Source organism: Grammomys surdaster, unplaced genomic scaffold (assembly GCF_004785775.1).
Source record: "Grammomys surdaster isolate TR1022 unplaced genomic scaffold, NIH_TR_1.0 126063, whole genome shotgun sequence".
In the NCBI taxonomy this organism is placed as follows: domain Eukaryota; kingdom Metazoa; phylum Chordata; class Mammalia; order Rodentia; family Muridae; genus Grammomys; species Grammomys surdaster.
Window position 1 is genome coordinate 4,822,200 of NW_021620873.1, and position 27,485 is coordinate 4,849,684.

General features: G+C 39.8%; 1 protein-coding gene across 1 annotated transcript; it reads left to right on the forward strand.

Annotated features, from left to right (window-relative positions):
• On the forward strand, positions 1–27,485 carry CUNH16orf87 (chromosome unknown C16orf87 homolog). Its single transcript, XM_028755508.1, has 4 exons — positions 1–150; positions 5,961–6,057; positions 20,857–21,039; positions 26,462–27,485. Exons 1-4 carry the CDS (start codon positions 85–87, stop codon positions 26,578–26,580), a joined length of 465 nt encoding a protein of 154 aa, XP_028611341.1. The 5' UTR covers positions 1–84; the 3' UTR covers positions 26,581–27,485.

A 27,485-nucleotide genomic window follows, 5' to 3' on the forward strand; every position in this document is an offset into this window, starting at 1 on the left:
GGCCGGGTCGCGGCTGAAGTGAGGACGGGCTGTGTGGAGCAGCGGAGCTACGGCGCTGCTTCCACGGCTGCTCAGGAGGGGAGCATGTCTGCAACTCGAGCCAAGAAAGTGAAGATGGCCACCAAATCGTGCCCCGAGTGCGACCAACAGGTGGGCCGGGCCGGCGCGAGCGGGCGGGGCGGCAGGGCGGGTGGCCGTTGCTCAGCGGCGGTTGGCGGTGCGCGGCGGCCCGCGGGCGGCGGGGGCCTGGGAGCGGGGACCCGGAGCTGCCCATTCTGGTCCCGGGCCGGCCCGCGGACCCCTGCCGCCCCAGATGGCTTTGTTCGCGGTTGGGGAGAGAGCGGGGCTGCCTCTCAGCTGTCGCTCCCCGCCACCTGGGTGGCAGCATAAAGCAGACAAAAGGACAGTAATGGTGCTAACTTTTTGCAAATTATGTGGACTTCCGGAACGCCGCAAAAAACAACCAGTTTTGATCTGTGATTTCTAGTCCTTCCATTACGTGGTTAACGGAACACGGTTCGAATAAAGTCGGCGTTAGGGCTCCTCTCTGCGTGTGTCTTGTCCCATTCGTGCTATTTACCGTTGTAAATTTGACATGTCTGCTTCCAGATTTTTTTTTTTTAAAATATGAGGTTCATGAATTTGAAATCATTCAGATTTAGATTGAACTCATGGAGTAATGGTAATTTTTAAAAAATAATTTTTCTTTCCTACATTTAAGTACGCCTAATTATAGTGTGATGAACAAAAACTCGCTCAATTAAAACCATTCTTAGGCCCTTTATGCCGGCATGCAGATCTGGGCATACTTCTTTTTCCTGAATAGTCCTAAAATGACTACCTCTCTCTCTTCCCCTCCCCCTTCCTTTCGGGAGTAATTTGAAATGGGTGGAGACTTAAAATCATCCGATTTAAATATATAATTTAGGGAGCCTTCTTGTAGAGTTATTAAAATCTTTTTAACAAAAAAGTTATGTTTTATTAAGTATGATTTATAGGCAATGTTAAAAAATGCTGATCATGCAAAGTTGTGGAAGTTTAGTCAATAGAGCATACCAGCCCGCAATATAAAAATAGTTATGTTTTCCAAAGTGTAGAGTTACATTCATTCTTTCCTCAAACTAAATTTTAGCAAACTTGGACTTTGTGTTCTGTCTGTTGGCATATTACTTCGATGTTTAAATAATTTTCAGTATGAATTATGCATTTTGTTTCTGTAGGGCACAAGTCTCTTGTTTTACTTTTACTTGGCATAAAATAATCTTTTGGGGAAAATATCTGTTTTTAACACCCTGTTTATTGGCCAGTGAGATGGCTTTAGCCGGTAAGGGTGCTTTCTGCTCAGGCCTGAGTTAGCGCACCAGAACCCGTGTGAAGGAGGAAGGAGGGAACTGGCTGCATAAAGTTAACCTCTGACCTCCACATCCGTACTGTGGTGCTCACACCTACCTACACAGTCATAAACACACTAATGACTTAAAAAGAAAAAAAAAAACCCTGAAAATTGAAAAAAGCACACAAACCAAAAAACCCTGATTAAAGGAAGAGCAGAACTTAGCTTGTAGAAGTCCTTGAGACTGTTCAACAAATCAGGGTTTTTTTTTTTTGGAAAGATGACACTCTATTTTTTTTCCATTTTATTTTGGTATGTTTTTGTGTTCCTTCATGGGAGTCAGAGGACAGCCTGGGGCAGTCTGCTCTCTGCTTCCATCATGTAAGGTCCGCAGGGTTGGAATTGTCCACGGACGCTCTTTCCTGCTGAGCCGTTTCCCAGGCTCCACATGCATTCCTTCCTATAAAATCAGCTCTGACTTTGTTTGTTTTAAAGCAATAATAAAATACCACAGACTGGATGTAATAATCAGCGTTAATCTGTTTTGTCAGTTCTGATGGAAGTTCAAGGCTAGGTTGGGTTCTAGTGAGAATTCTCTTGGCTTGTAGATGCCAGCCTGTCTTCTTGGTGTTCTCCTGTGGCCCCAAAGCGACTGTGCTAGTCTCATTAAGGTCACTAATCCCATCAGGATCATCCCACGTCACTTAAACTCAATTGTCTTTGGAAAAGCCTTACTTGGAAACACCATCACAGTGGGGTTTAGGGATTCATTATGTAAATTTTGGACAGCGAGCGCATTTAATCTTTTAGAAACTAGTAAATTAGTTTTGGTTTGTTTTCGTCTTTTATTCTTAATACTGAAGAGAATATGCATGATGACAAATTAATTTTTGGTGATTTCCCAATGGTAGGGTTTGAAACCCAGGCCTTGAGCTCTTTGTTGTATATAAAACAATATATATTAATTTTGTATTATACATTATTAATATACATTAATATACCAATATTAGTATATATTAATTTAAGTATATATTAATATATAAATAGTATTGATTTGAAGAAAGTAATAGGCTAATTTTAGCTTTTTTGCTTTCTAATTACTTAAAAAGTAGACGCTTTTAGTTTTAAACTAGAAGAAAATAATTGCAAGTAACTTTTTAAACAAAGCACTAGAATATTGCCAAGATTCTGAGTTATTTCATGAATATTGAATTAGATTATAGCTTAGAAACATCAGTGTCAAAGCTTTACAGTGAGATTCCTCCAGTCGGCTAGACAGGCGCATCCCCTGAATTTAAAACCTGGCACAGGGAAGCAAGCAGCCAGATTTTCAGCAGCCTTCAGCATCTCTTATGTGGGCCCTTAACGCACACGCATAAGTTTTATAACTTCTAAACGTTCATGCTTTTCATTTACATGGAGGTCTCATTCACTGGCTGGGAAATGACTAAGCTTTTCTGGGTATGCTACGGCTCAAGATACTTGTCAGTTTTCTGTTATTTTTTATGTACATTTTTGGTTTTCCTTTCATTTTAAAAAGCAGCTGTTTTTCTATGTATGTCACATCTAGCAAGCATGTGTGCTGTGGGTGTCTGATCTGTTTATCATTAAAGAGTCTTAGTACTGTCCCCTTATTTTGGGCAGATACAGTCTAAGACCTATGATAGATGTCTGAAATCTCAGACAATGCTAAACCTGACTGTACTGTGTTTTTGCATATGTATGCACCGATAATGAAATTTATAAATTAGACATAAGCAATTAGAATAATATTCTAATAAAAGTTTTGTGATATCTTGTGAATGAGCAATTCCTGAAAAGAATCTGTCCACAAAGGCTGATTGATTAAACCTGGAGTGTTGTAAGGATGGAATGTTACAGGCCCAATTACCACTTGAGCTATCTTTAGTCCACAGACTGCCATTCCCTGCCTCTGTCTGTGTCAGACCTAAATCTGAAAAGATAAAAAGCTTTTGGGATGAATTAACTTAAAACCCTAATTCTCCACCAATCAAAAGGCTAAAAGATTGATCAGAAGCATCTGAGGCCCATAGCGAAGGTTTCTATGCTCGCTCCGCTGTGCCGTCCTACTTAACGCTCCCCCAGTGTACTTGGAAAGAGCTTTGATCTATGACTCTTTGTTCTGTTATATAAAACCTTCATGGAATTGCTTTTATGTTGGAACATAGAATTTGGGGTAACCTAAATCTGTTCCTAGTCCTTGGTTACTCGTATATAGCTCCAGAATTAATTCTCTTACTCCTTTTGCATCAACAACCGTAATCTCTTCCTAAATACCCTTTGCCATTTTCATCCTTCTTACTGACCTTGGGTAACTAAAACCTCAGAAAGCAAGAATAATGAAATCTCTATAATTATAGAGATTTCTTTACTGGTTTTTGCCCAATCCTTTTTTTTTCTTTTTTTCTTTTTTTTTTTTTGGTAACATTTAAAAACATACATTTACTTTTTTGTTTTATTTATTTTTTTGGTCCTGGATGATTTCAAGTCCAAATTCTTGTTTGCAGATTCTAGCAGTGTTACCGTTTTCATATCTAATAGGATTTTTTTCCTCACCCACAAGTATTTATTGAATGTCTATTTTGTGTTAGACATGGTCTAGTAGTCACCAATAATATGACTTTGAGCAAATGTGTAGCTGACCCTCTTTTTTTCTTTTTTCCTTTAAAATATACGACCTAAATAATATTTTTCAAAGAATATATTGATAAATGATAAACTATAGTAAACAACATTTTGGATTTTTTTTCTGTTAAAAATTTAAAAAGTTTAGCACTAGAATTTAAATTATTATCTTGATGTTAAATGAAATTTAATGGGTGTCTAGTGCTTTTTTACAAGTCCCCTCATTCTGTACTTTAATGAGACTAACTTACTTGTTCAACCTGCCTGAAGGTTCTTTTTATAGGATCTGGTCACAGTGTTTTTTGTTTTAAATATCTGGGGCAGAAGTTGAGAGGAACATTCCATTTTTAAACAGGACTTTAGAATGGACTAGCTTAGACATAGGAAAGTATCTTGAGTGGAACTCATTAAAGGAAATCATCTTATCAGTTGAATTAGTAAGTGTGCACCTGGGTCTCAAAACCAATTTTACCTGTTAATTATGGAAATAGGTTTCTATGATGTTATTTTATTCTTATTTTCCTTGGTAGTGTAAAATCTTGAACTCAGGATCTCGTATATACCAGGCAAGTGCTCTAGTCAGTTACCACATTCCTCACTTGTTAATTTTTTGAGAGTGTCTAACCTTGGACTGATGGTATGGTCCAGGCAGGCCTTGCAGTTGTGGTCTCCCTGGCTCAGTCTTCTGTGCTAGGATTATAAGTCGTATCATCAGGTCCTGCCCTTCTCCTCTCCCTTTTTTTTTTATTTTTTTATTTTTTTGGTTTTTCGAGACAGGGTTTCTCTGTAGCCCTGGCTGTCCTGGAACTCCCTCTGTAGACCAGGCTGGCCTCGAACTCAGAAATCCACCTGCCTCTGCCTCCCAAGTGCTGGGATTAAAGGTGCGCCACCGCCCGGCTCCTCTCCCTTTTTAACTAATTAGCTAGTTAGTTACTTGTGTGTGTGTGTGTGTGTGTGTGTCTGTGTGTGTGTGTCTGTGTGTGTGTACAGCTGGTCTCATATATGTAGAGAGAATCCCACTCTTGAGAGTTGGTGCTCTCCTGCCTCTTACCTGTTATTGAACTTAGATCATCAATCCTGCAAACCATCTTGCACACCTGATTGTTGTCTTTTAAGTGTAAATTAAAGATTTTGTGTTGTACTGGGCATGGTGACACATGCGGGAGGTAGAGGCAGAAGAATCAAGAATTCAAGGGTAGCTTTTGCTAAACAGCAAGGCCAGTTTGGGCCACAGGAGACCCTGTCTCAATAAAGAAAAACCCAGGGCACCTGGGGTAGTTGGCTCAATGGGTGAAGGGGTTTGAATGCAAGCTTTACAATTTGAACTTGAAATGGAGTAAAAGCAGGGGAAAGAATGGCCTATTTATCTCCTACACGTACACACATAACAACAACAACAAATCTTTAAAAATGAAAAATCCAGTGTTCAGTGCTTTAATGCAAAAATAGAACTGTTTTCTCTCCTGTCTTGTTACTAGCCCTCAGTTGTATGAATTCTGCTCACATGATCAGGAGTTGGTTGGGTCCATTCCTTGTTTCTTCCTTATGTGACTTCTAGCTGATCTATCTACCTTTTCAGCTTCCATCTTTATTATTCCAGCAGGGCCTCACAGTCTTCTGTTTATCTTAACTACCCTCTTTTCAATTTGCTATAAACTGCCATCAGTGTTAACAATTTAAGAAACACTGCCTTTTGTCATAGCTAACCTCCCCCGGCCTGATCTGTTAAGGTTTTGTGTTGGGCACTCCTGTCTACACACACTTACATTGCATTAAGTATTTATGACACTGGCATCACAGATGTTCAGCTGTTGTAAACACCAGGGAAATGTGAATATTTGTGAAACGATAACTCTCTCAGGCAGAGGTTTCAGTTTAACCTGTGCGGCTCTTCAGCTAATTCATTCACCAGCATACTCCATAAGTACTGAGGGGTTTTACAATGGAAGAAGAGTGATCTAGTTTTCTTTTTTCCCTGCAGATTCCTGTTGCGTGTAAATCATGTCCCTGTGGTTACATATTTATTAGCAGAAAACTACTAAATGCAAAACATTCAGAGAAATCACCACCATCTACAGGTAATTGTGAAAATTAAACACAACAGCTTAGCTCTTGAAAATCAACTTGTGACATTGGTTCATTTCACATAAACGTTTACTCCCTTATAATATTGGTAGTAGGTAATAACAGTTTTAATTTTATTTGTGTCTATTTAAAATTGTACATAAAATATTAAAATAGCTTTATAAGAATGGTGTTTGATGTTGGGTTAGTGAAGGACAGCTTCTAGTCTGTCACTGATGGGCTCTGACACTTGGGGCACCAGTCTGTCAGCACCACCTCCCTTGCTGTCCCCGTCCCTTACTGCTGCCCCATTTACCGTCCTGTCAGTGGAGTCACAGTGTGGGAGCGTCTTTGTCTGGCCTCTGTTATGAACAAAGTATTTAACATTTACTGTCTCGTCTCTCTTGCTTAGTGTTCCTTATATGGATATGCCGCAGCAGCTATCACTTCACCTATTGGTTTTTGCCATTGTCTTTATTTTCGTTCTCTTTCACAATGCTGGTAAAATTTGTAATAACTTTGAAGAGTTTTGTTTGTTTGTTTGTTTTTCAAGATTATAATTACATCATTTTCTCCCTCCCCTTTCCTCCCCCAACTCCCTCCCTGTACAGTCCCCTCTTTTTCTCAAATGGCTGACCTCTTTTTCTTTAATTGTTTGTGTGTGTGTGTGTGTGAGAGAGAGAGAAAGAGAGAGAGAGAGAGAGAGGAGAGAGAGAGAGAGAGAGAGAGAGAGAGAGAGAGAGAGAGAGAGAGAATATTCCTAAATCTATAGGCACAACCTGCTGAGTCCATAGAATGTTAATTGTATGTATGTGTGTTTTCAGGGCTGACAATATGAGACTAGACAGTTAATTGGTGTGCCCCTCCGTGAGGAATACTGTCTCTCTTAGTATTCCTTAGTTCTGTGTTGAGGCCACATGAACTCCCTTTTCCATGTGAGCACATCTAACGGTGTCATTCCTGTCATGTCTTGTTCAGGCAAGCCATGTTGGTAAGACTTCACGGGTGTAGTTTCTCTGACATTTCTAAGAGATACACTCTCACGGCAGACTCCTTGTTCCTCTGGCCCTTAGACTCTGTCTGTCCCCTTTCTTCAATGACGCCTGAGTGCAGGAGCTGCGTTGCACATGTATCATTTGAGACTGGGTCCCGCAAGTCTGCATTTTAATTGGTTGTGGTTTTCTGCAGTGTTTTCCATTTGTTGTAAAGAGGTTTTTTTGTTTGTTTGTTTTGTTTTGTTTTTTGATGAAGGGTAAAGTTTTTGGGTTTTTTTTTTTTGTAAGTAGTCTCTGGAAAAATGTAACTCAGTTCAGTATGATCAGAATTTTTATTGTTACTCAGTTTCTTGCTTGAGATATTTAGAAAATAGTTTTGCTTAGACTTGTTTACTTCCTGTTAATGTAGACAACTTGGATTTATTCAATAGTCATATTTTTTAAAAGATAAAACTAGAACAGTGAATTCAAAATAAGAGTAAGTTGGCCTGCCTTTAATCCCAGTATTCAGGGCGACAAAGGTCTGTGAGTTTCAGGTCAGCCGAGGCTACATAGCGAGACCCTGTTTCAAAAATTAATAAGCAAGAGTAAATTGTATGAGCATTGATCTCCAAATGAAGACATGCTGATTGCTGTCATGGAATTTACATTCTCATGAGTGTGAGGTAGACAGCAAACAGATAAATGGAAAATAGCCACCTTATGATAAGTACTTTCTAGAAAATTGAAACGAGGTGCATCCTATCATGGGGTTGGAGGCCACCGTTGTTGGTAGTCCCTTCTGAGGAAATGAAGGCTGAGTAGGAAGAAGGGTAGCTGTGATAACAAGGGGAACATTCTTGGAAGATAAAAAGAGTAAACAATAGAGTTAGGTCAGAGAGATGGCTCAGCAGGTAAAGACAATGGGTGAATAAGCCTGAAGACATGAACTCAATCCCCAGAACCATGGAAAGGCAAAAGGAGAGAACTCACCCATAGGTTGTCCTCCGACCTCCACAGGTGGATCGAAAACTTAAGGCCAGCTTGGGTTAGCTGAGACTCTGTTTAAAAAAAGGAGGGATGGTCTTCCTGGGAGTGAACCCGAGGATATCCTCTGGTTTCCTTTTATGCACATACATGTATTCACACACATACACATAAACACATACGTGCACAAATACACATATGAGATTTTTAAAACAGCAGAAAGTTATCTTGGTAAACCATAATATGCAGGGAATTTTAAGAGGTACGGTTGAAAAAGGTAATTGATGCATAATACTTGTAAATATTTATGGGCTATAACACATGAATTTGAATCATGTAATGTGTATATGGTCAGGGCTACCAGCATTTGCATTTCCTCAAATACTTTTTATTTCTGGTGTGGGAGTTTTAAGATTCTTTTAGTTATTAGAAACCTGTTGTAAGTTATTATAGACTATAATTACCAAACTAGCTATAGAATGCTAAAATTCTTTCTGTCAAATTTTATCTTGGTACATGTTACTTAACCTATTTTTATTCCTTTCCTTTGTGTCTTCCCATAACCATTATTCTGGAAACATGAGTGACAACATGATCTTGTCTTTTATTTCATTTGATGTGATGTTCTTTGTGATGATTAATCTTCATTGTCAACTTTATTGGAGTTACAATCACCTAGGGAAACATGTCTCTGGGCATGTCTGAGAGGTTCTCCAGAGAGGTTTAGCTGAGGAGAAAAGATCCCCCCTGAGTGTGGACAGCACAGTTCTATTGGGCTGGGGTCCTAGACTACAGGTAAGAAAGGGAGCTGACCTGAGTGGTCTCTCTGCTTCCTTACTGCAGGGACGGTGTCAGGCTGCCTGGTACTCATTACTATGCATCAACAAGAACAGCAGCAATTTCATCTTCTGTCCTGTCACATTGCTACGGATGCTAGGATTTTAGTTTTAGTAGCTGAATAATATTCATGCATGCTAGGGTATGTCTGTATGTCTGTTTCTCAATCTCTGTCTCTCACTCTCTGTACCCCCCCCCAGACAGGGTTTCTCTGTGTAAGCCTGGCTGTCCTAGAACTCACTCTGTAGACCAGGCTGGCCACGAACTCTGAAATCTGCCTGCCTCTGCCTCCCAAGTGCTGGGATTAAAGGTGTGCGCCACCACTGCCCAGCTGTGTGTGTAGTTTTCTTTACCAGTTTATCTGTTGATGAACAGCTGAGTTGATTTCAAGCTAAGGAGAGTCATGGTTGAGTACTATTGGAGTAAACACAGGTGCTCAGACAGTTCTTTTGTGTTCATTTGCTTTGCTTTGTGTGAGTACTTAGTACTGGAGTCATTGCATTGTATATGCTGCTGCTAGCTCGTTAAAAATCTATGTACTGTTTTCAATTGTAGTTATACTATGTCTTTATGAACATAGCAAAAATATCTATGGTGAAAACAAAGGCATAACTCTTATCTAAAAAGCAGAGAGAATTTATTCTGATGCCAAATACGAGATGGCCCAAGAACACAGATTTAGGTTACATCACATTCCATGTTTTAAAATGGTAACAGCTTGATGAAATTTAAAAAGTAACAGAACAAAAAAAGTTACAAATTAAGGCACTTTTCACATGTATTAGTAGAAAGGAACATCCGTGGGTTAACGTAGGAAAAGCTCTGCTGTAGATCCTGATGCTCGCTCATCGCTGACGCTCTGAGACTTCGGCCTAGTGGAAACTAGCAGGCCGTTAATAAAGTCCAAAAGAGTTTGCTGTTACCAGAAGGATAAAAAGATAGCTCAGGATAAACTGAATGAGGCCGTGAACACGCAACCTCCCCGTCTCTCCACTGTCAGTGAAGTTCTAGTCAGTTAATCTGCCTTGCACGGAGTTCACTGGAAAGCAGGGAGTCTTTTTAGGATCTTTTGTACTTTAGTACTTTTGTACTAGGCCAAACCTTTTTATAGGACGCGCTTAAAGCTAATTAGACGTTTTAAGTGTACCTAACCCACTGTCTGCAGTTCTTTTTGAATAGGCATGTAATTGTTTATAAGCACAAGGAATTATATGAATTTTCAAGGCAACATATTGTAATTGCAAATGTTAACAACCATATGTCATGAGTAGGAGATTGGTTAAAGTAGGGTACATCATTTAGAGAACAGAGTGTACTAGTTAGAATGGTAATAATTTTTATGTACTGACCATGGAAAACTTGTCAAAGCACTGTCACATTGTGGCACACACCTTTGATCTCAGCCCTCAGAACTGGGGAGTGAAAATATATATAAATGATCTGTTGGATAAAGTGAGGAAATTTTAAAAGTTTAAATTATTTTTGGTGAAAAGAAGCGAGATAAGTGTTAAAATTAAGGATTGTTAAGGAATGATTGAGGCCCGTGAGAGGCTCAGTGTGATAGGTAAAGGCATTTGTTGCTGCCAAGCCTGTCAATCTAAGATCCCCAGACTCACATGGTGGAAGGAAAGAACCAGCTTGTACAGCGTGTCCTCTGCCCTGCACCGTACCACATGTGTGCATGCACATGCACACAAAAGCACAGATGATAAATATAATAATAAAAACCGGAACCTAGAACTTTAGGCAAGTATTCTTTTACATATTTCCAAATGCGATATGTTTTGCAGGTTTTTTGGTATGAAATAGATAAGTATTTTTTTAAAAAAAAAAAAAAAAGAGAGAGAGAGAGAGAGAGAGCTGGATCAGCAGTTAAGATCACTGGCTCTTCTTCCAAAGGACCTGGGTTCAATTCCTAGCATCCATAAGAGGCTCACAGACACCTACCTGTAACTCTGGTTCCCAGGGCTTCAACACCATCTTCTGGCCCCTGGGGGCACTGTATGCATGTGGTGCATAGAAATACATGAAGGCAAAACACTTGTACACATAAAATAATAATCTGAAATTGTTATTAGTTGAGAATTTCATTTCTAAGTTGAACGGTTGACCTAGAGTTTAAAAAGTATAGTTACGGGGGCTGGAGAGATGGCTCAGTGGTTAAGAGCAGTGACTGCACTTCCAGAGGTCCTGAGTTCAAATCCCAGCAACCATATGGTGGCTCACAACCATCTGTAATGAGATCTGATGCCCTCTTCTGGTGTGTCTGAAGACAGCTACAGTGTATTCATATATAATAATAAATAAATAAATCTTTAAAAAAAAAAAAAAAGTATAGTTACAGGGGTAGGAATGTAGCTTAGTGGGAGAATGCACACACCAGGCTTTGGGCTTAATGTCTGTCACTGTTGTTTTAAGATTTTGTTATAATTTTGTATGTATGCATAGGTGCTGTCACTCATGTGCTACACTGAGCATGGAAGTCAGATGGTCGTTTTCGGGAATCTGTGCTTGCTTTTCACCATGAGTGCAGGGATGAAACTCAGATTGTCAGGCTTGTGTAACAAACATCTTTACCCACAGAGCTATTCCCCTCCTTCCCCCCCCCCCAAAAAAAAAAGCTTTGAAATTGAGGATATTGCTATGTACCCTCTGCTGGACTAGAACATGGTGTTAGCCCAGGATGGTCCCAGTCTTCCAAGTGTGAGCATTTATAGTCCTTTGCGTACATCCAGTGCTGAACATATTTCTTTAAAAGAGGAATTAAAGAAAACTCTGTGTTTCTTAAAATTGTGAATCTGTACAAACCTACATTTACTTACTTGTGTGGGGGGAACACATGTCATGGCGTGCATGTTGGGGTCGGGGTAAGACAATATGCCAAATTGGGTCTTTCCTTTTACCATATGGGTTCCCTCCTGAGCCATCTCACCCTCCCTGGAGGAGACAGGAATCAACTGTTCAGCCAATTGCCATTACTAAGGAAAGTATTAATTACCTCAGTTTGTTCTATATCTTTGTTTTCCAGATGTAGATTTTCATCAGAGGTATCATTTTACAGTTAATTACCAGCTGTATCTTTTTTTCTTTTCTAGAATTTTAGCTATAAAACTTGTAGGCGGGGCTGGAGAGATGGCTCAGTGGTTAAGAGCACTGACTGCTCTTCCAGAGGTCCTGAGTTCAAATCCCAGCAACCACATGGTGGCTCACAACCATCTGTAATGAGATTTGATGCCCTCTTCTGGTGTGTCTGAAGACAGCTACAGTGTACTCATAAATAAAATAAATAAATCTTTAAAAAAAAAAAAAAAAAAAGGTCATTTCATTTAAAAAAAAAAAAAAAAAAAAACCTTGTAGGCCAGGCGGTGGTGGCACACGCCTTTAATCCCAGCACTTGGGAGGCAGAGACAGGCGGATTTCTGAGTTCGAGGACAGCCTGGTCTACAGAGTGAGTTCCAGGACACCCAGGGCTATACAGAGAAACTCTGTCTCGAAACCCCCCCCCAAAAAAAAAACTTGTAAAAGAAAATACAAACAAATTCTAAATCAGTTTTAGTCTATAAGACTTCCTTTAAAGGTGAGAAAAAATATTCAATTAAAATGGGAATTCATTAACATTTTGCTTATTTACTTTCAGTGGGTAGATGTTTCAGATAAGTTCAAATGACCACCTTATTTCTTATTAAGAGAAGGATAAAATATGTAAACCACAATTTTTCATATTACTCATGAACAAGAAAAGGCCAACAGGTAAACAAAAAAATGTTAAAATGGTAAATTCACTTGAGGAGGGGGGTGGAGGGAGAGAGGTCCAGCACTCAGGAGGCCGAGGCAGGAAAAGTCAGAGTTGTAGTCCGGCCTGGGCTGGCTAACAGAGAGAGACTATTTTATCCTTAGCCTCTAAGAGTACTGTCAGGAGTTTCCTTTTTGTGGGTTCTTAGTCTTGTTATTTATTTAAAAAGCAGACCCAGTAGCAAGTTCCAGGACTGTTTTTATTAGTGTTTGAGAGGAAAAGCATGGTAGGCAGGAGGAAGGAGACGGGGCTGGTCCAAGAAAGTGAGCAGGTTCAACAGTGCAGGTGACAGGCAGCTGCACAGTGGACTGGGGATGGGGAGAGGTTATTCAGAGAGTGAGTGAGAATGTTCAGAATGCCAGGGCACCATGGTTAGGACTTTGGTTGTCATGGGGAGGAGAGACATAAAGGGTAAAGGAAAGGTTACACTTTTGAGTGGGAACTCAGAAAACTGAGCAGGCCGAGAGGTGAAGGTGAAGGTGTGGTAAGTGACTGCTTGGAGAGAGGGCCTTCTGAGAAGTTTAAACATGTCATCTCAATAAGAGCATAATTAGTCTTCCTAGTTCCTTAGCGTGGTTGTTAGGTGAATCATACTTCTTGAGGGATATGTTCTTTTGGCTAGGTGATTGACAGACCCACTTAAAATAACCTCTTTTTTTTTTTTTTTTTTTGGTTTTTCTAGACAGGGTTTTTCTGTGTAGCCCTGGCTGTCCTGGAACTCACTCTGTAGACCAGGCTGGCCTCAAACTCAGAAATCTGCATGCCTCTGCCTCCCAAGTGCTGAAATTAAAGGCGTGTGCCACCACTGCCTGGCTTTTTTTTTTTTTTTTTTTTTTTTAAGACATGGTTTTACTATGTAACCCTGATTGGGCTAGAGTTCATTTTGTAGACTAGGCTGGCCTCAAAGTGATCCACCTACTTCTGCCTCCAAGTGCTAGGATCAAAGAAAATTGCTACCTCCATGCCACCTGGGAACAAGCAATAAATCGTCTGTAATGACAGACAGTAAGAGAAGTGAAAAACCCTCTGTGCAGCAGCCTGCCAGATCCTGTGTTGAACCTGCTTGTTTTCTTGGACTCCACTAAAAGGCATAGAGTAAAAATGCCCCTGAAGTTGCTTTTTTATTTTTCTTTCTATGTGTATGGGTTTATCTTCCTGTATGCATGTAAGTCTCATGCCTGGTGCCCCAAGGCCAGAAGAAGGCATCAAATCCCTTGAGACTGAAGTTCTATAGGCAGTACTGAGCTGCCATGTGGGTGCTGGGAATTGGACATAGGTTCTCTAAAAGAACACCCAGTGAGTGCTCTTACTCCTGATCTCTCTCTCTAACCTCCAAATTGGGTATTTTTTGGTCTTTTGCACAAATTTTGTGTTGGAATTTCTTTTCGACATGTTCTCAAGATAGTTGTGTATTTATTCATTCTCTTTTTCTCTCTGCTCTGTTTCCCTGCCTTCCCCGTGTGTGTGTGTGTGTGTGTGTGTGTGTGTGTGTGTGTGTGTGTGTGTTGGAAGTTGTTTCATACCTAGAAAGTTATTTTTTTTTAAAAAAAGGCAAAAAAAAAAAAAAAGCCCAAACCACATGGCATTGTGTTTTCTGCCATCCACTGTGACATTCACACTAATATTGCTGGTAATTTTTCCTTGGATTGCAGTGTTGTCTTTCAGGTTTAGGGGTATAACTCAGTGGCAGGAAACTCACCTAGCATACACACAAATCTCCCATCGGAAGGCTCAAGAGTTCTAGTTGAGGCAGTTTTTGCTTATCTTTTAAAAGTGAACTATTTTCTAAAGACAGGGTAGAATGTATCCTGAGTTCAACTCAAGATCATTTTGTAACCAAAGATGACCTCCACGTCCTCCGCCTGGCAAGCATCTGAGATAAGTGGTGCTGGGGTCAAACCCAGGGCCTCCTGTATTCCAGGCAAATACTCTGTCAACCGAGCTGCCCTCAGGACCGAGCTGCCCTCAGGATGGGCTCCTTTTTTTCTTGTCCTGTTGGTTATTCCTGTGTACATGTTGGATGACCTGTCAGTATTACAGAGCACTGTTGATAATGTAGTGACTACAGTGCATGGTAAAGGACTGGGCTCCTTTCTCACAGGAAAGGTAGAACTGTCATACTTGTTATAAGGTAACTTTTGCATCTGTCTGTACCCATAACGTTCCCAGCAGGAAGAAAATGAGAGGACGGAATAAAGAGACATGGCAGCCATGCTTAAAGAAAAATCTTTCTGAAAACCTTACCAGTTCCACTAAATATATTATTAGTCAGAGCTAGTTGTCCTGATCACTTTCCTTACAAGAGAGTCTTGAGAGAGAGTAGTAACTTGTTAACATCTCTGTCAAGCTGTGTGGTGCCTTTAATCCCGTCACTGCGGAGGCAGAGGCAGGTGGGTTTCTTTGAGTTCCAGGACAGCCTAGTCTACATAGTTCCAGGACAGCTAGGGCTACATAATAACCCTGTCTTCAAACAAACAAACACAAACAACATCCCCCTCCCCCCACACACATATACCAAAAAACAAATTTTACCATAGGTCTGCTGCAGATTCATTGGTGTTTTCTTCATTTTCTGGCACTGTATTATGTTGCTGGAAATACTAGAAAATGAACCACTGGCGGGCAGTGGCCGGCCTCTTCTCATCTCGTGGAGACTCTGACTCAGAGCCCCAAAATCTCTCCATTCAGCTTGCTAAGTTCCCACTGGCTGGTGGTTACCATCCTTCAAAACTCTCACGGCCTTCTGTGGTGTACTTCTAGCAAACCCGTGCCAGTGGAGCCGCCACATGAAGGAAAACACCACACAAACTTAGTTCAGAATCAGTGGTAACTCATTCGCTGGGCGGATCAACTAGAATCCTAATCTTTAAGCCATATTAAATCTAAATCCTCTGGTGGCAAGTCCTGGTGGATTCACCATCTAATCCAGAAGACACTACTAGTTAGCTACATCTTGTTCTCTTGCTGTCCCCATTCAAAAGCTCCTATCTCTCTCTTCCCCTCTTCAACCTGGAAGTCCCGCCTACTTGCCCAGTGATTGGTTCCTTTGTCCATTAGGGGATGGTTCACAAGAAGTCACCCGACTACGTGGCTCATTCCTCATTCCAGACAGCTCCTCCTGGGAAAGCAGACTTAACTTCAAAATATACGCAGCACCAGGTCCGTCCAACTGTAGTATTAGTTACTCTTCTTGTTGCTGTGAGAATCTATTTGACAAGAAGCATCAAGGGATAAGGGCTTGATGTGCCTTAGTTTAAAGGAGTACAGTCCATAGGACTAGGAAGGCCTGGTAAGTAGGAGTGTGAGGGCAGGAACAATAGGTGGGAAGTGGAGCTAGGCTGTGACGCTTTAAAGCATGCCCACAATAATCCCTAAATGAGCCACAGTCTTCCAGAACCGCGGTATTCAAGCACATGAACTTAGAGGAAGCATTGCACATTCAAAATATAAATCCTGCCCCTGGTACCTGTATGCTCATGGCCATGTCACTATGGAAACTGTATCTATCCTAACTTCAGAAGTCTTCATAGTGTTTAACAATCCCAGCACTGCTTAGACGCCAAATTGACTATTAAAGACTGAAGAGAGTCTTAATTGAACTCCTGTACAATTAAAAACAACAACAACAAAACCCTTGGGCATCCAGCCCTGTTACTCTGCCTGGCTTTGGTGACTTTCTGGAACAAACACTTACTTCCTTTTTTGCATTTTTTGTTTCTGCAAAACTAGTGCCATGTAGATGGCAATGCCAAATTGGACTGCCAGTTTAAGGTGTAGCCAGACTGCCTTCACTTAGAGTTGTATCCACCTCTGTGCCTTTGAAATTGAAGCATTTCCCTGGGCAGATCTCTTCAGCAGCGTCCTCAATTCAGTCTTTACCCATCCAGGTGTATTTGGGTTTTCAGGAGATGGGGCCTTCAGGTGGTGAGGGCTCACCCTCTGGCTCATTTCCTGATCCATTGCAGAGTATGGGGTCTCTTTCTAGTGACAATAATCTCTGTAGCAATTAAGGATGTTTTGTCTGCACAATCATTGTCTCAGCTTTAAGGTCACATTTCTTTCCTCACGAACCTGCACATTTTTACATCTTTCTGCTTTATTTGCTCTCTCTCCCGGGTAGACCAGAAACTTCCATAGTTTGAATGTTACCCTGCTCAAAATTTTCTTGAGAAACAAATTAATTCATTACTCTTGAATTCAGTCTTGCTCAGCATCTCAATATAAGTGTAGAATGTAGCCAGATTCTTTGCCACAATTTAACAAACATGACTTGTAACCAGTTCCCAGTAGAGAGTGCTTGCTCCCCTCTGAGAAGTCATGAGCTAAACTGTCATTTTGGTCTTCCAAACTGCCACCAGAATAGCCTGTTAGTCTCTGTTTAACTAGGGTTTCTTTAGTCTGCAGCTCCACAGTGTCTCTGCCTAAGCACCATGTGGTTAAGTTTATCCACAGTTCCCCCCCTCTCTGTGTGTGTGTGTGAGAGAGAGAGAGAACGAGAACAAGAATGTGTGTACTTGCGTGCACATAATTGCTCAATCATTTGGTAATTCTTTTTAGAAATTATTATAACATACAGGAGCTAGACTATTTTATATTTCTACAAGTAATGCCTAAAAGTTGTCAAGTTTGCCACGTTCCCATCAACATTTTTCCGTTTTGCTTTTGTTTTATGTAGTATCATAATGATGGTGTCTTTGTATAGTTTTGATTTGGGCTTATTTTTTTTCTCTTAAAAAAAGTTTTAAAAATTTATATGTGTGTATGTGTATCAGTATGTGGGTATTTGCATGTGCATACAAATGCTCCCAGAGGCTAGAGGTCAGCCTCAGGAGCCATCCTCCAGTTCTTTGGGAACTGTGTCAGTGCAGGCAGATTTGTGAAAGGAGCTTGTGTGACTCATCCTTCAGAGGAACTCTAGTAGCCTCTCAGGTCCAAAAGGGAGCTTCAGGTTGAGATAGCCACCATCAGAGGACTATAGGAAGTTCTGCATCACAGGACTGAGCCTGCCCTGGTGTGGCCTATATGGCAAAGGACATGGAAGCAGGCAGGAGACAGGAACATAAATGTGTATCCCATCCCTGGTCTAACTGCTCTGTCACAGAAGGTGCTTCTCAGTGCTTTGTCCTAAGAGACAGACTGGAGTCTGTGTGACTTCATTGGGCCAGGGAGGGCTAGAACAAGCTAGGTAGCTATAGGGCACAGGATCTAGAATTAATAATTTTGTTTTATGAGGCAGGATAATTTAGATAGGACCTGTGACTTTCTGATTGCAGTAGGGGACCTGGCTAGCAAGCCTTAAGGATCAGCCTGTTGCCACTCCTAGTGTCAGGATTACAAGCACGGATCACCATGCCCATACTTTATATGGGTGCCGAGGATCAAATTTGAGTCCTCATGCTTGTGTGACAAGCGCTTTACTGACTAAGTTGTCTCTCAAATCCCCAAAAGAAAAACTTTCGAAACACTACTATTATAAAACATTAATGATAATTTTTTTAATATTGAATGTTCAACTGTCTTAGGGTTTTAGTTGCTGTGAAGAGACACCATGACAACAGCAATTTTTAATAAGGAAAACATTTAATTGGGGTTGGCTTACAGTTCAGAGGTTTAGTCCATTATCATAAGCATGGCAGTATGCAGGCAGACATGGTACTGGGGAGCTGAGAGTTCTACATCTGGATCAGCGGCCAGCAGGAAGAGAAAGACATTGGGTCTGGCTTGAGCTTCTGAAACCTTAAAGCCCACCCCCAGTGATGAACTTCCTGCAACAAGGCCACATCTATTTTCCAGTAATGCCACTCCCAATATAGGAGCTATTTTCATTTAAACCACCATGTCAGCTTATGTTTACATTGTTCCTCCATCCTGCTAGTTTGCTTCCTGTTGCTGTGCTAATTACTGACTAAAAAGCCCTTTATATTGTGCTTGTATTCTGGTGATGTAGGCTGGCATATTCCTTAAGTGATCTGTTTCTTATAAGTTGAAAGTTGGATTTAAAAATGATGAGACTGGCTTTCAGTGCTGATACTGCTCCTGCAAACATGGCAAACATTCTCTTGTCCAGCAGACTTTCTGCAGTGACAGTGCAGGAGGGGCAAGGACTCTCTGTGTGCCCAGGGAAAGTAGAGTATGGCAGGAGACAGTGTGGCTAGAGTGGCCAGACTAAGCCTGTTTTCCCTAAAAAGGCTAAAATTACCAAGAAGATTGTGCTGGGACCTGAGTGTTTGAGCCCAACTGCAGACCTAAGGGAGCACTGGCTGTGGAGAGATGTGAGCATTTGAACTGGAGGCTCTAAAGGAAGAACGGGCCCTTGGTCCATTCTAAGCTGATGGTTAGGAAGACAACAAGATCATGAGCTCTTATTTAAGATAAACAACCAAGGGGCTGGAGAGATGGCTCAGTGGTTAAGAGCACTGACTGCTCTTCCAGAGGTCCTGAGTTCAAATCCCAGCACCCACATGGTGGCTCACAACCATCTGTAATGGGATCTAATGTCCCCTTCTGGTGTGTCTGGAGACAGTGACAGTGTACTCACATAAAATAAGTAAATAAATCATATATATATTTGAGTTCTAGGCTAGCCTGGTCTACACATAGAAACCCTGTTTCAAAAAAAAAAAAAAAAAAAAAAAGAAGATAAACAACCAAAACCCACGAGACTTGAATTCTTTTTGTTTTTGTTTTTCGAGACAGGGTTTCTCTGTATAGTCCTGGCTGTCCTGGAACTCACTCTGTAGACCAGGCTGGCCTCGAACTCAGAAATCCGCCTGCCTCTGCCTCCCAAGTGCTGGGATTAAAGGCGTGCGCCACCACCGCCCAGGTTGAATTGTTTATTATTTCTTTTTTACCTGAGTACAGTTGGCATTTCATGTCTGTTGTTTAGTGATGTCAGCACGTTAAAAGTTGGTGACATTCTGGTTCTAGTATAGTAGGTTAATAACTTAAAAATGAAAACCATTCTTGTCTGCTCTTTAGCTATCAAGTGATATGATCTGAATAGAAAGATTAAAAACGGGTTCTTTATTATTATGTATATCTATGTGTATACATACATAATACATATGTATGTATGTATGTATGTATATGCATATATGTAGCCATATGGGCATAATGTTCATAAGCATTGAGTGGACCTGTGACTCTGTCCTTCTTTGCCTGCCTGAAGCACCCACTGATTGAAGCTTATGGCCTATTAGCAAAGGCAGGAAGTAGAAGGTGGGAGTTCTCAGAAGAGATAGGAATTCTGGGAAAGAGTCAGGCACAGGAGATTTGACACCCAGATAGAGAAGGTTGGATGTATGAAACCGAGGATAGGTAACCAGCCATGTGCAGAACTTAGATCAGTATAGACAGGGTACTTGAGTTACAAGCTAGATGGGGGCAAGCCTGAGATAAGGCCATACACATTGTAACAAATAAGGTTTCTCTCTGTGGGGTTACTCAGGAGCTGGGCCTGAGGACATGGAAAGCACCAAATGGTTACATACAGTGACTTATAGGATTATACACAGTACATACATATGTGGCTAAGTAGTTTGAGCTTTTAATGTAATATACTGGAGGTTTTAGGATAGTTTATGTTTTAGTTTGTTAGAGTTGTATCCTTATTGGTATTCAGATTGTCCTATTAGGGTCATTAGAACTCTCTTCAAATTAGGTCCTACGTCTTTCAATAAGTCTTCAATTATATTTGGTGACTTTTTGCAGTCTGGAGTAATTGATTATTCTTGTTGTTCTTGTGTAATCCAGTATCCTTGAGTCTTAGGCCTAAGAGAAACTGTTCTACAGTGACATGTAGAAGAAATTAATACTGATTTATGCCTGCCCCCTTTTTTTGAGACAGGGTCTCTTTATGTAGTTCTAGATGTTCTGAAACTCTATGTAGACCAGGGTAGCCTCAAACTCATATTGATCCACCTGCCTCTCCTTGTGGGCATGTGTCACTGTGCAATCTCCCACCCCCTTTTAAAGATAGTCTCACTCTATAGCTCAGACTGGTCCTGAAGTCTCCATCTTTGTCCTGTTACCATTGTAGTTTTAAGTACTTGGGAAGTTAGTTTTAGGAGGTCTGAATTGTGTTGTTTGATTGCTCTGTGTGAGCATAGGGGAACTGTGGCCAGCGTTTACAGAATGTACCAGGAAGGAAAAGGAAGGAACTGAGAACTTAGCAAGTAGTTGTTGCAAAGCCCTGAAATAATCACTTTTATTCATCCTTCCAGAAAACAAGCACGAGGCCAAGAGGAGGCGAACAGAGAGAGTCAGGCGAGAAAAGATAAATTCTACAGGAAGTAAAGATTTAGAAAACAGAAAGAGATCTCGAAGTAACAGCCATTCTGATCATGTCAGACGAGGAAGAGGAAGACCTAAAAGTACATCTGCCAAAACACACGAGGAAGAGAGAGGTATGATTAAATCCCTTCTTCAAATACCAAACTGATAAAAGGTAATGCTTAGATAATAATAGTGAATATACTGGAAACCTTGAGCTTTTGAACTTAAAAAAAAATCACAGTTCATATTTTGGTTTAAAAACATTTTCTTTTTTTGAATTTTTATTGCAGGCTCAATGCACAGGCTCAGGACACAAGTCTACTCCTGACCTCACACTTGCAGCCCATACGTTCTTAGTTTTAAAATCAAAACAAAACGAAACACAAATTCTTATTAGAATCCTAAAGGATTACATTAGTTATAAACCAGTGGTAAGAAGTTCAAAGATAATTGTATATTTAAGACATCTTTCAGATACCAGTAAAAATTAATACTTTGTTTTGTTTTTTGATTGTTTAAAGCAGATCTAAGCAGTTAATTTAAACTGTTTTACTATGAATTTGAAATAATGTTTTTATATTTTTTTTTACAGTGATGTTGGTATGTGTTTTTTAATTGCTTTTTGGGAGGTTTGACTCCTTCCTGCCCAGTTAGCTTTTGCATAGCTAGTGTGATCTTGATCACTTCTGTCTCTTCTTCTAGGACTCTTTCTTTTGAGAAGCAGAGTTTCCACTTATAACTTATTTCTAGACTTCTCTAGAACTATAGCTCCTCTCTTTCTATGATTGGTGTATCTTTTAAAAAGTTTTATCATAGAAAAATGTCACATACTAAAGAGTAGGACGAATGAGGTAACAGCCCCTGTAATGTATACACGTTGACATTTTGGAACCTGTGATTAATGGGCGCTTGGGAGCTGCCCTTTGTACTTACTTAGAACCCTCAGCCAACACAATTTCATTTTCAATGAAATATATTTATAACTGTTATTTGCTAGCTACATTTTATATTTCTTCAAATACTTAATTTTAGGTAGGTAAATATTTAGTATAAAAATACAAATGTTATTTGATACAGAGAATTACTCGTGATTTCTCTGGCATATAGCTGTCTTTAGCTTTTACCAAAATGAAAAGTGTCTTGATAGTGTGATTAAAGATACCCGATTAAAGAAATAAAGTGTGTATCAGAATGAACTGTTGTATAAAGGCCTCACGTAGGTGATTCTCAGCTCTGAGTAATCTTACTGTTTTCTTTCTGTTATATTCTTCTAGCCACTTTGAGTCACTTAATTTAAATATGCTTATTTAAAAATGAGGTCATCAGAAAATCTTATTTGAAAGACTGTTTTGGAATGGAAACTGGACAAGAAAAGTCCACAGAGAAGAAACAAAACGTTCTACGTAGAAAATGGAACATTGTTTTCAGTTGAAATAAAGGCACAGTATAGCTGGAAAAAAATGGGAAGGGATGCTTTTGAGTAGAGATTAAAGAAGCAGACGCCGGTGGTGGGAGGAGAGCCTGGTGTTGGCACATATGTGTTCCATATACGCAGGACTGAAATTTTTTTCTTACTTGAAAAAGGAAGCATTTATTTGTTAGTGAATATTTTTCAGATATTTCTGTGTAAGAATATTTTTGGTTGACAGTAGTGCTGTATGCCTTTGATCCCAGCACTTAGGAGATCAAGATAGGTAGATAGACCTCTGTCTCCTAAGAAAGCCTCAGGTCTTGGTTCAGGAGCTTGAACATTATGCATGCTAGGCAAGTATTCCACAGAACTACATCCCCAGAAGGCAAATTATTAATTTTTTCTTTTGATACAAATTTCAGAAAATGTTATGTATGGTATAATCCGATTCTCCCCCTTCCCCCTTTTAAAAAGATGGTATTTAACCAAGGTTCTCTAACCAAGTCCTCTCCCTCAAGATCTTCCTGAGTTAGCCTCTCCAGAGCTAGGATTATAGGTATATCCCATCACGTCTGGAATAAAGTGCTTTCTATGTACATTGGGACTTGAGTAAACTTTTTCCACAAAGATCCCAAAAGTCAATATTTTTGGCTTTGTGGTCCATACAGTCAGTTTTTGTCTCAACTCCTGACCTCTGGGAAGCCGCTGAGAGTTCTGTGTAAGTGAGCAGATAATGCATTGTTGTAGTAAGACTTCATAAATAGGACGGTGAGACTTGTACCCATCCTGATATATATAGTTCATTGTTTTCTAAATGTGACACAGCTAGGAATTTCCATGCATTCTACAAAAGACTTCTTAGGTAATGCTTTGTAGTGCTAAGCTGCTATTTAGTTTAATTTATTCTGTCTTATTCTGTTCCTTGCTTTACAGGAACTTGAAAACCTTGAAATAAGATTAATTTTAAATTAAAATTTAATTTTGACAAAATGAATTAAACAAAACTTGATACTATATAAAAATAATTTGACTTTATTGCTTACTATTTTGGAAACAAACAAACAAAAAAAGAATAGGGTGATTAGAAAATGGAAAGGAAAATCCTCTGCCTACCGAGCTGATGCTTTGAAAAGGAACAGACAAAGCAGCCTTAGCCTGGAGACAAGGGTGAGGACAAAGGCAGTGAGAAAGCTCAGGGATACCTGGATTCCACCTGTAAGTCCTGAGCTCGCTTACTGGGCTCATATCTTTCAGATAAGAGAGATCAAAAGCAGTCTTCTTTAGGGAACTGTAAGAGCCCAGGAGAAAACACACAGTTACTTAGGAGTTCACAAGAAGCACCTTGTAGACCATCTTATTTCATAACTATAGTCAAGTTTCATATATTTACATATCCTCTCATTTATACTTTTAAATGTGAACAAATCACCAGAAATGGCCAAGATCTCTAGAAGATAGCGTCTAGTAGAAAAGATGAAGAATAAATCAAAAGGAGAAAAAGATAATTGGGAAAGAAAAAGGGGTTTGTTTGTTTTTTCAAGGAAAGGAAACAAAATGTTAACATCCTTAATAAGAAAAAGATGCTGCCTAGGAAAAGAAGGAACAAAGCAGTGTGGGGTAAAGGCAAAACACACCTAGAAAATAGTTCTCAAAACACTGACTTTCAAATACTGGAAACTCCAAAGCATACACGAGTCACAACATGAAAAACTTTAGTAGGTTTTTGTTTTTTGTTTTTTTGTTTTTTTGTTTTTGGAGACAGGGTTTCTCTGTGTAACCCTGGCTGTCCGGGAACTCACTCTGTAGACCAGGCTGGCCTCGAACTCAGAAATCCACCTGCTCTGCCTCCCTAGTGCTGGGAATAAAGGCGTTCGCCACCACCACCCGGCTGCTTTAGTAGGTTTAAAGATAAAATTGAAGAAAGGATCCAGGAAGTATAGAACTAGGAAGAGATGGAGAAGATAAGAACCTTAAAGGACGACCAATTTGAAAGTCTAACATCTGTAAATAGTTTCCGAAAAAAAAATGTAGAAAATGGAAGACAAGGACCGTTGAAGAATTCCAGAAATCTTTCCGAACCTGAAAGACACTAAAAAGGCCTGTGAAACCCTCAATCCACTGGGAGGTTAAAGGTCAGAAAAAGGCACATCATCAGTGTACAGAAAAACAGTGCCTAGGTTTTTAGACAAAAAGATAAGTCAGGATGTCTGAATGGGTGCAGTGGAGTACTGCCTAGCAAGGGCACGGGCACGCACTTCTATGTGAACAGCACCGAGAAAAGTTTGAGAAAAAACACAGGAAAGAAAACACATACAATATATGACTGCTATTTAAGTTTAAGAAAAAATAAAATGTGTTGTGTTACAGTCATTGCAGTGTGAGTAAGGAGGGAGACTGGAAAAGCACACAAGGAAGCTTGTGTTTTCTTGATAAGACTCCATTACTAAAACACCACAGCAAAGAGTCCCTTTGGACTTCTGCTTCCAGGATGGTGAGCGTCCGTCATGGTGGGGAAGTGTTGCAGGCACAGGCTGCAGAAAGCTCACACTCTTACCTGCAGGTGTGAAGCAGAAAGTACAAAGGAAGTAGGCAAGACTTTTATATCTAAAGACCTCCCTAAACCTCTCCAAACCAACTGGGAACCCGGTGCTCACATGCTAGGAGGTAGTTTTCAGTCGCACCAACACAGGTCTCCCTAACATTTGGGTTGCATGAAAATATGAATCTATCAGCACATTCAGATTGCAAAAGATTTGTGCATTATTTCATGGCATTAAGTTTAGCAGTAATTTGAAAAACAGAAAAAGAGTTAGATTTTCCCAGCAATGATACCAGTAGTCAGAAGACAATTTATTTCATTAATAATTCTAAGGGGAAATTACAAATCTTTTTCAACCAAACTGCAACTTACTATGAAAAACATACTAATGGTACTTTCTGAAATTCAGAGTTTCAAAAAGTATGATCCCCATACCCCTTCCCCAGGGAGGTACTGAAGGTCACATGTACCACAGTGAAGAAGAGAGCCAAGACTGGGATCTAGGACAAAGAGCAGCTAACTGGGGAGATGAAGAGACCCTCCATCTGAAGAAGGGATCACAGGATGATGATTGCCCTGTGAGCCTAGAGAGCAGCCATTTCAGATTAGCAGATTTGGAGACTTGAAGAGATCTTTTCATGAAGACTAGATTATGTGTGAACATCCTGAAGTATTTGTACAACTAGAAGAGAGTTTGAGTTGAATTAGAAATGACAACTAATCACTCAAGGCTGGTAAAGCTCGGCAGGGAAAGGCCCTAGCTGCCAGGCCTCCTAACCACCCACCTGAGTTTGGTCTTTGACATTCACATGGAAGGAGAGAACAGACTCTTACAAGTCGTCCTTGACCTCTACCTGTGTGCAGTATCACAAGTGCACACTTGCATGTGCGTACACATACACAGAGTTAAATAGGATTCTTCAGAGAAAACAGTGGTGCTTCAGGAAAACTAAAACCACTCACTCAGTCATAATGGAGACATTGAAAATTGATGTTACTAAAATCGTGAATTAAATATAAAAAGATGAAGGGATAAGCAGTGTTCGAGGTGGAAATATGACATGCGAAACAGCAAATGCTAATTTTATAGAGTAGAAAATAATGCAAAAAACTCACAAAGGAGCATCATACAAGAGCATTACATAAATACAGATTTGTCTTTATGAAAGCAGGAAAGAGCGGCTGAGAGGGAAAGAGTTGGAAATTAAGGAGCATGCACATAAGGGTGCATTTTTTTTTTTTAAACAAATTTTTGCCAAAATGAATTGATCAAATTTTATATATACTGTTTTGATTCAGATACCAAATATTAAAACAAAAATAGAATTATTGTAAAATAATAACTAGCTTGTACTAGTGAAAGAAAGAAGAATATGAGATTTTTGCAGACATTATATAATACAGGAAATGAATAGAATTGTAGTTTCTACTTAGTCTCCATTTCAAACCTCACTTGTGTCATTTTTAAAAGTTTCAGTTTAGTGGAATTATATTACAGCATTATATATATATCTGTTATTTAAATACCTGAAAGCCTCCAAACTGTTTTTAAGCTCCTGCACCTGCTGCTTTTGTAGTAACCTTTGCCCTTTTCTTTCCACAGAAAAACAGGAAAAGGAAATTGACATCTATGCTAACCTCTCTGATGAAAAGGCTTTCGTGTTTTCAGTTGCCTTGGCAGAAATAAATAGAAAAATTATCAATCAAAGACTTATTCTCTGATATTTGTCTTCAAAATCTGTTGCCTCTTTCTTCAGGATTACATCAGCAAATTCTCAGCCGGCCATAGGCTCTCAGGAGCGCTCAGACTGTGTGAATGAGGGCCACTGATTGCTTTCTCTGTTTTCTCGTCTGTTGCCACACTTAGGAGCAAAGCTGTGGGCTGGATTTCCTTGTTTACCAAGGATAATTATCAGTGTTTTGTGTTGGGATATTACTAAATGTATTTACAAAAACAAACAAACAAAACTACCAAAAAGGCCCTGGAAACTGGATGGTATTTACAGATGGAAGGGATAGAGTGTCGGTGGAAATACACAAGGCAGAGCAGCTGACAGGCTTGGTAGTTTTCAGGTTCGCACCAGAGACGCAGCGTCTTCAGTCCTGTCAGGAGAGTGACTTTTAAATGTGTGTACTTCAGGCTCTCACCATTAACAGATTGCATGTATACAATCCATTGACTTTTAATAAATTGGTAATTGATATTTTATTGAATGGAGAATTACGAATATAGATTATAAATTCTGTCTTTAATTGACCTTTTTTGGGCGCTATTTTAATGATTTAAGGTAGGAGTTATATTTTCAGAAACTTTCTAGACAGTTTGGAAATGTGGGTGCTACATGAAGAAAAGCATTTAAGGCTGTATCGTATTTCAGATATAAACACCTTGTTTTCTTGAATGTTTATTTATTGGTTTTAAAAAACTTTTCTGTTATCAAGATGGTGCCTGTTAACCTAAACACAGATATATTTATTATATAAATTGCAAAATATTTCTTAGCTACTTGTGAACAGTGATGTTTTGTCTGAATGAATGTTCATTTATACATAATTCTGGTAATTATTTAAATTGTTACTTCATCCTGGAAAAAATAAACCTTAATATTGAAAGTGAGTAGATTAAA

Excerpts from the sequence above, each read along its gene's own strand:
- CUNH16orf87 (XM_028755508.1), top strand. The coding sequence starts at position 85 with ATGTCTGCAACTCGAGCCAAGAAAGTGAAGATGGCCACCAAATCGTGC. Across the intron at positions 6,058-20,856 it reads GAAATCACCACCATCTACAG|AAAACAAGCACGAGGCCAAG; the intron begins GTAATTGTGAAA and ends TCATCCTTCCAG. Across the intron at positions 21,040-26,461 it reads AACACACGAGGAAGAGAGAG|AAAAACAGGAAAAGGAAATT; the intron begins GTATGATTAAAT and ends TTCTTTCCACAG.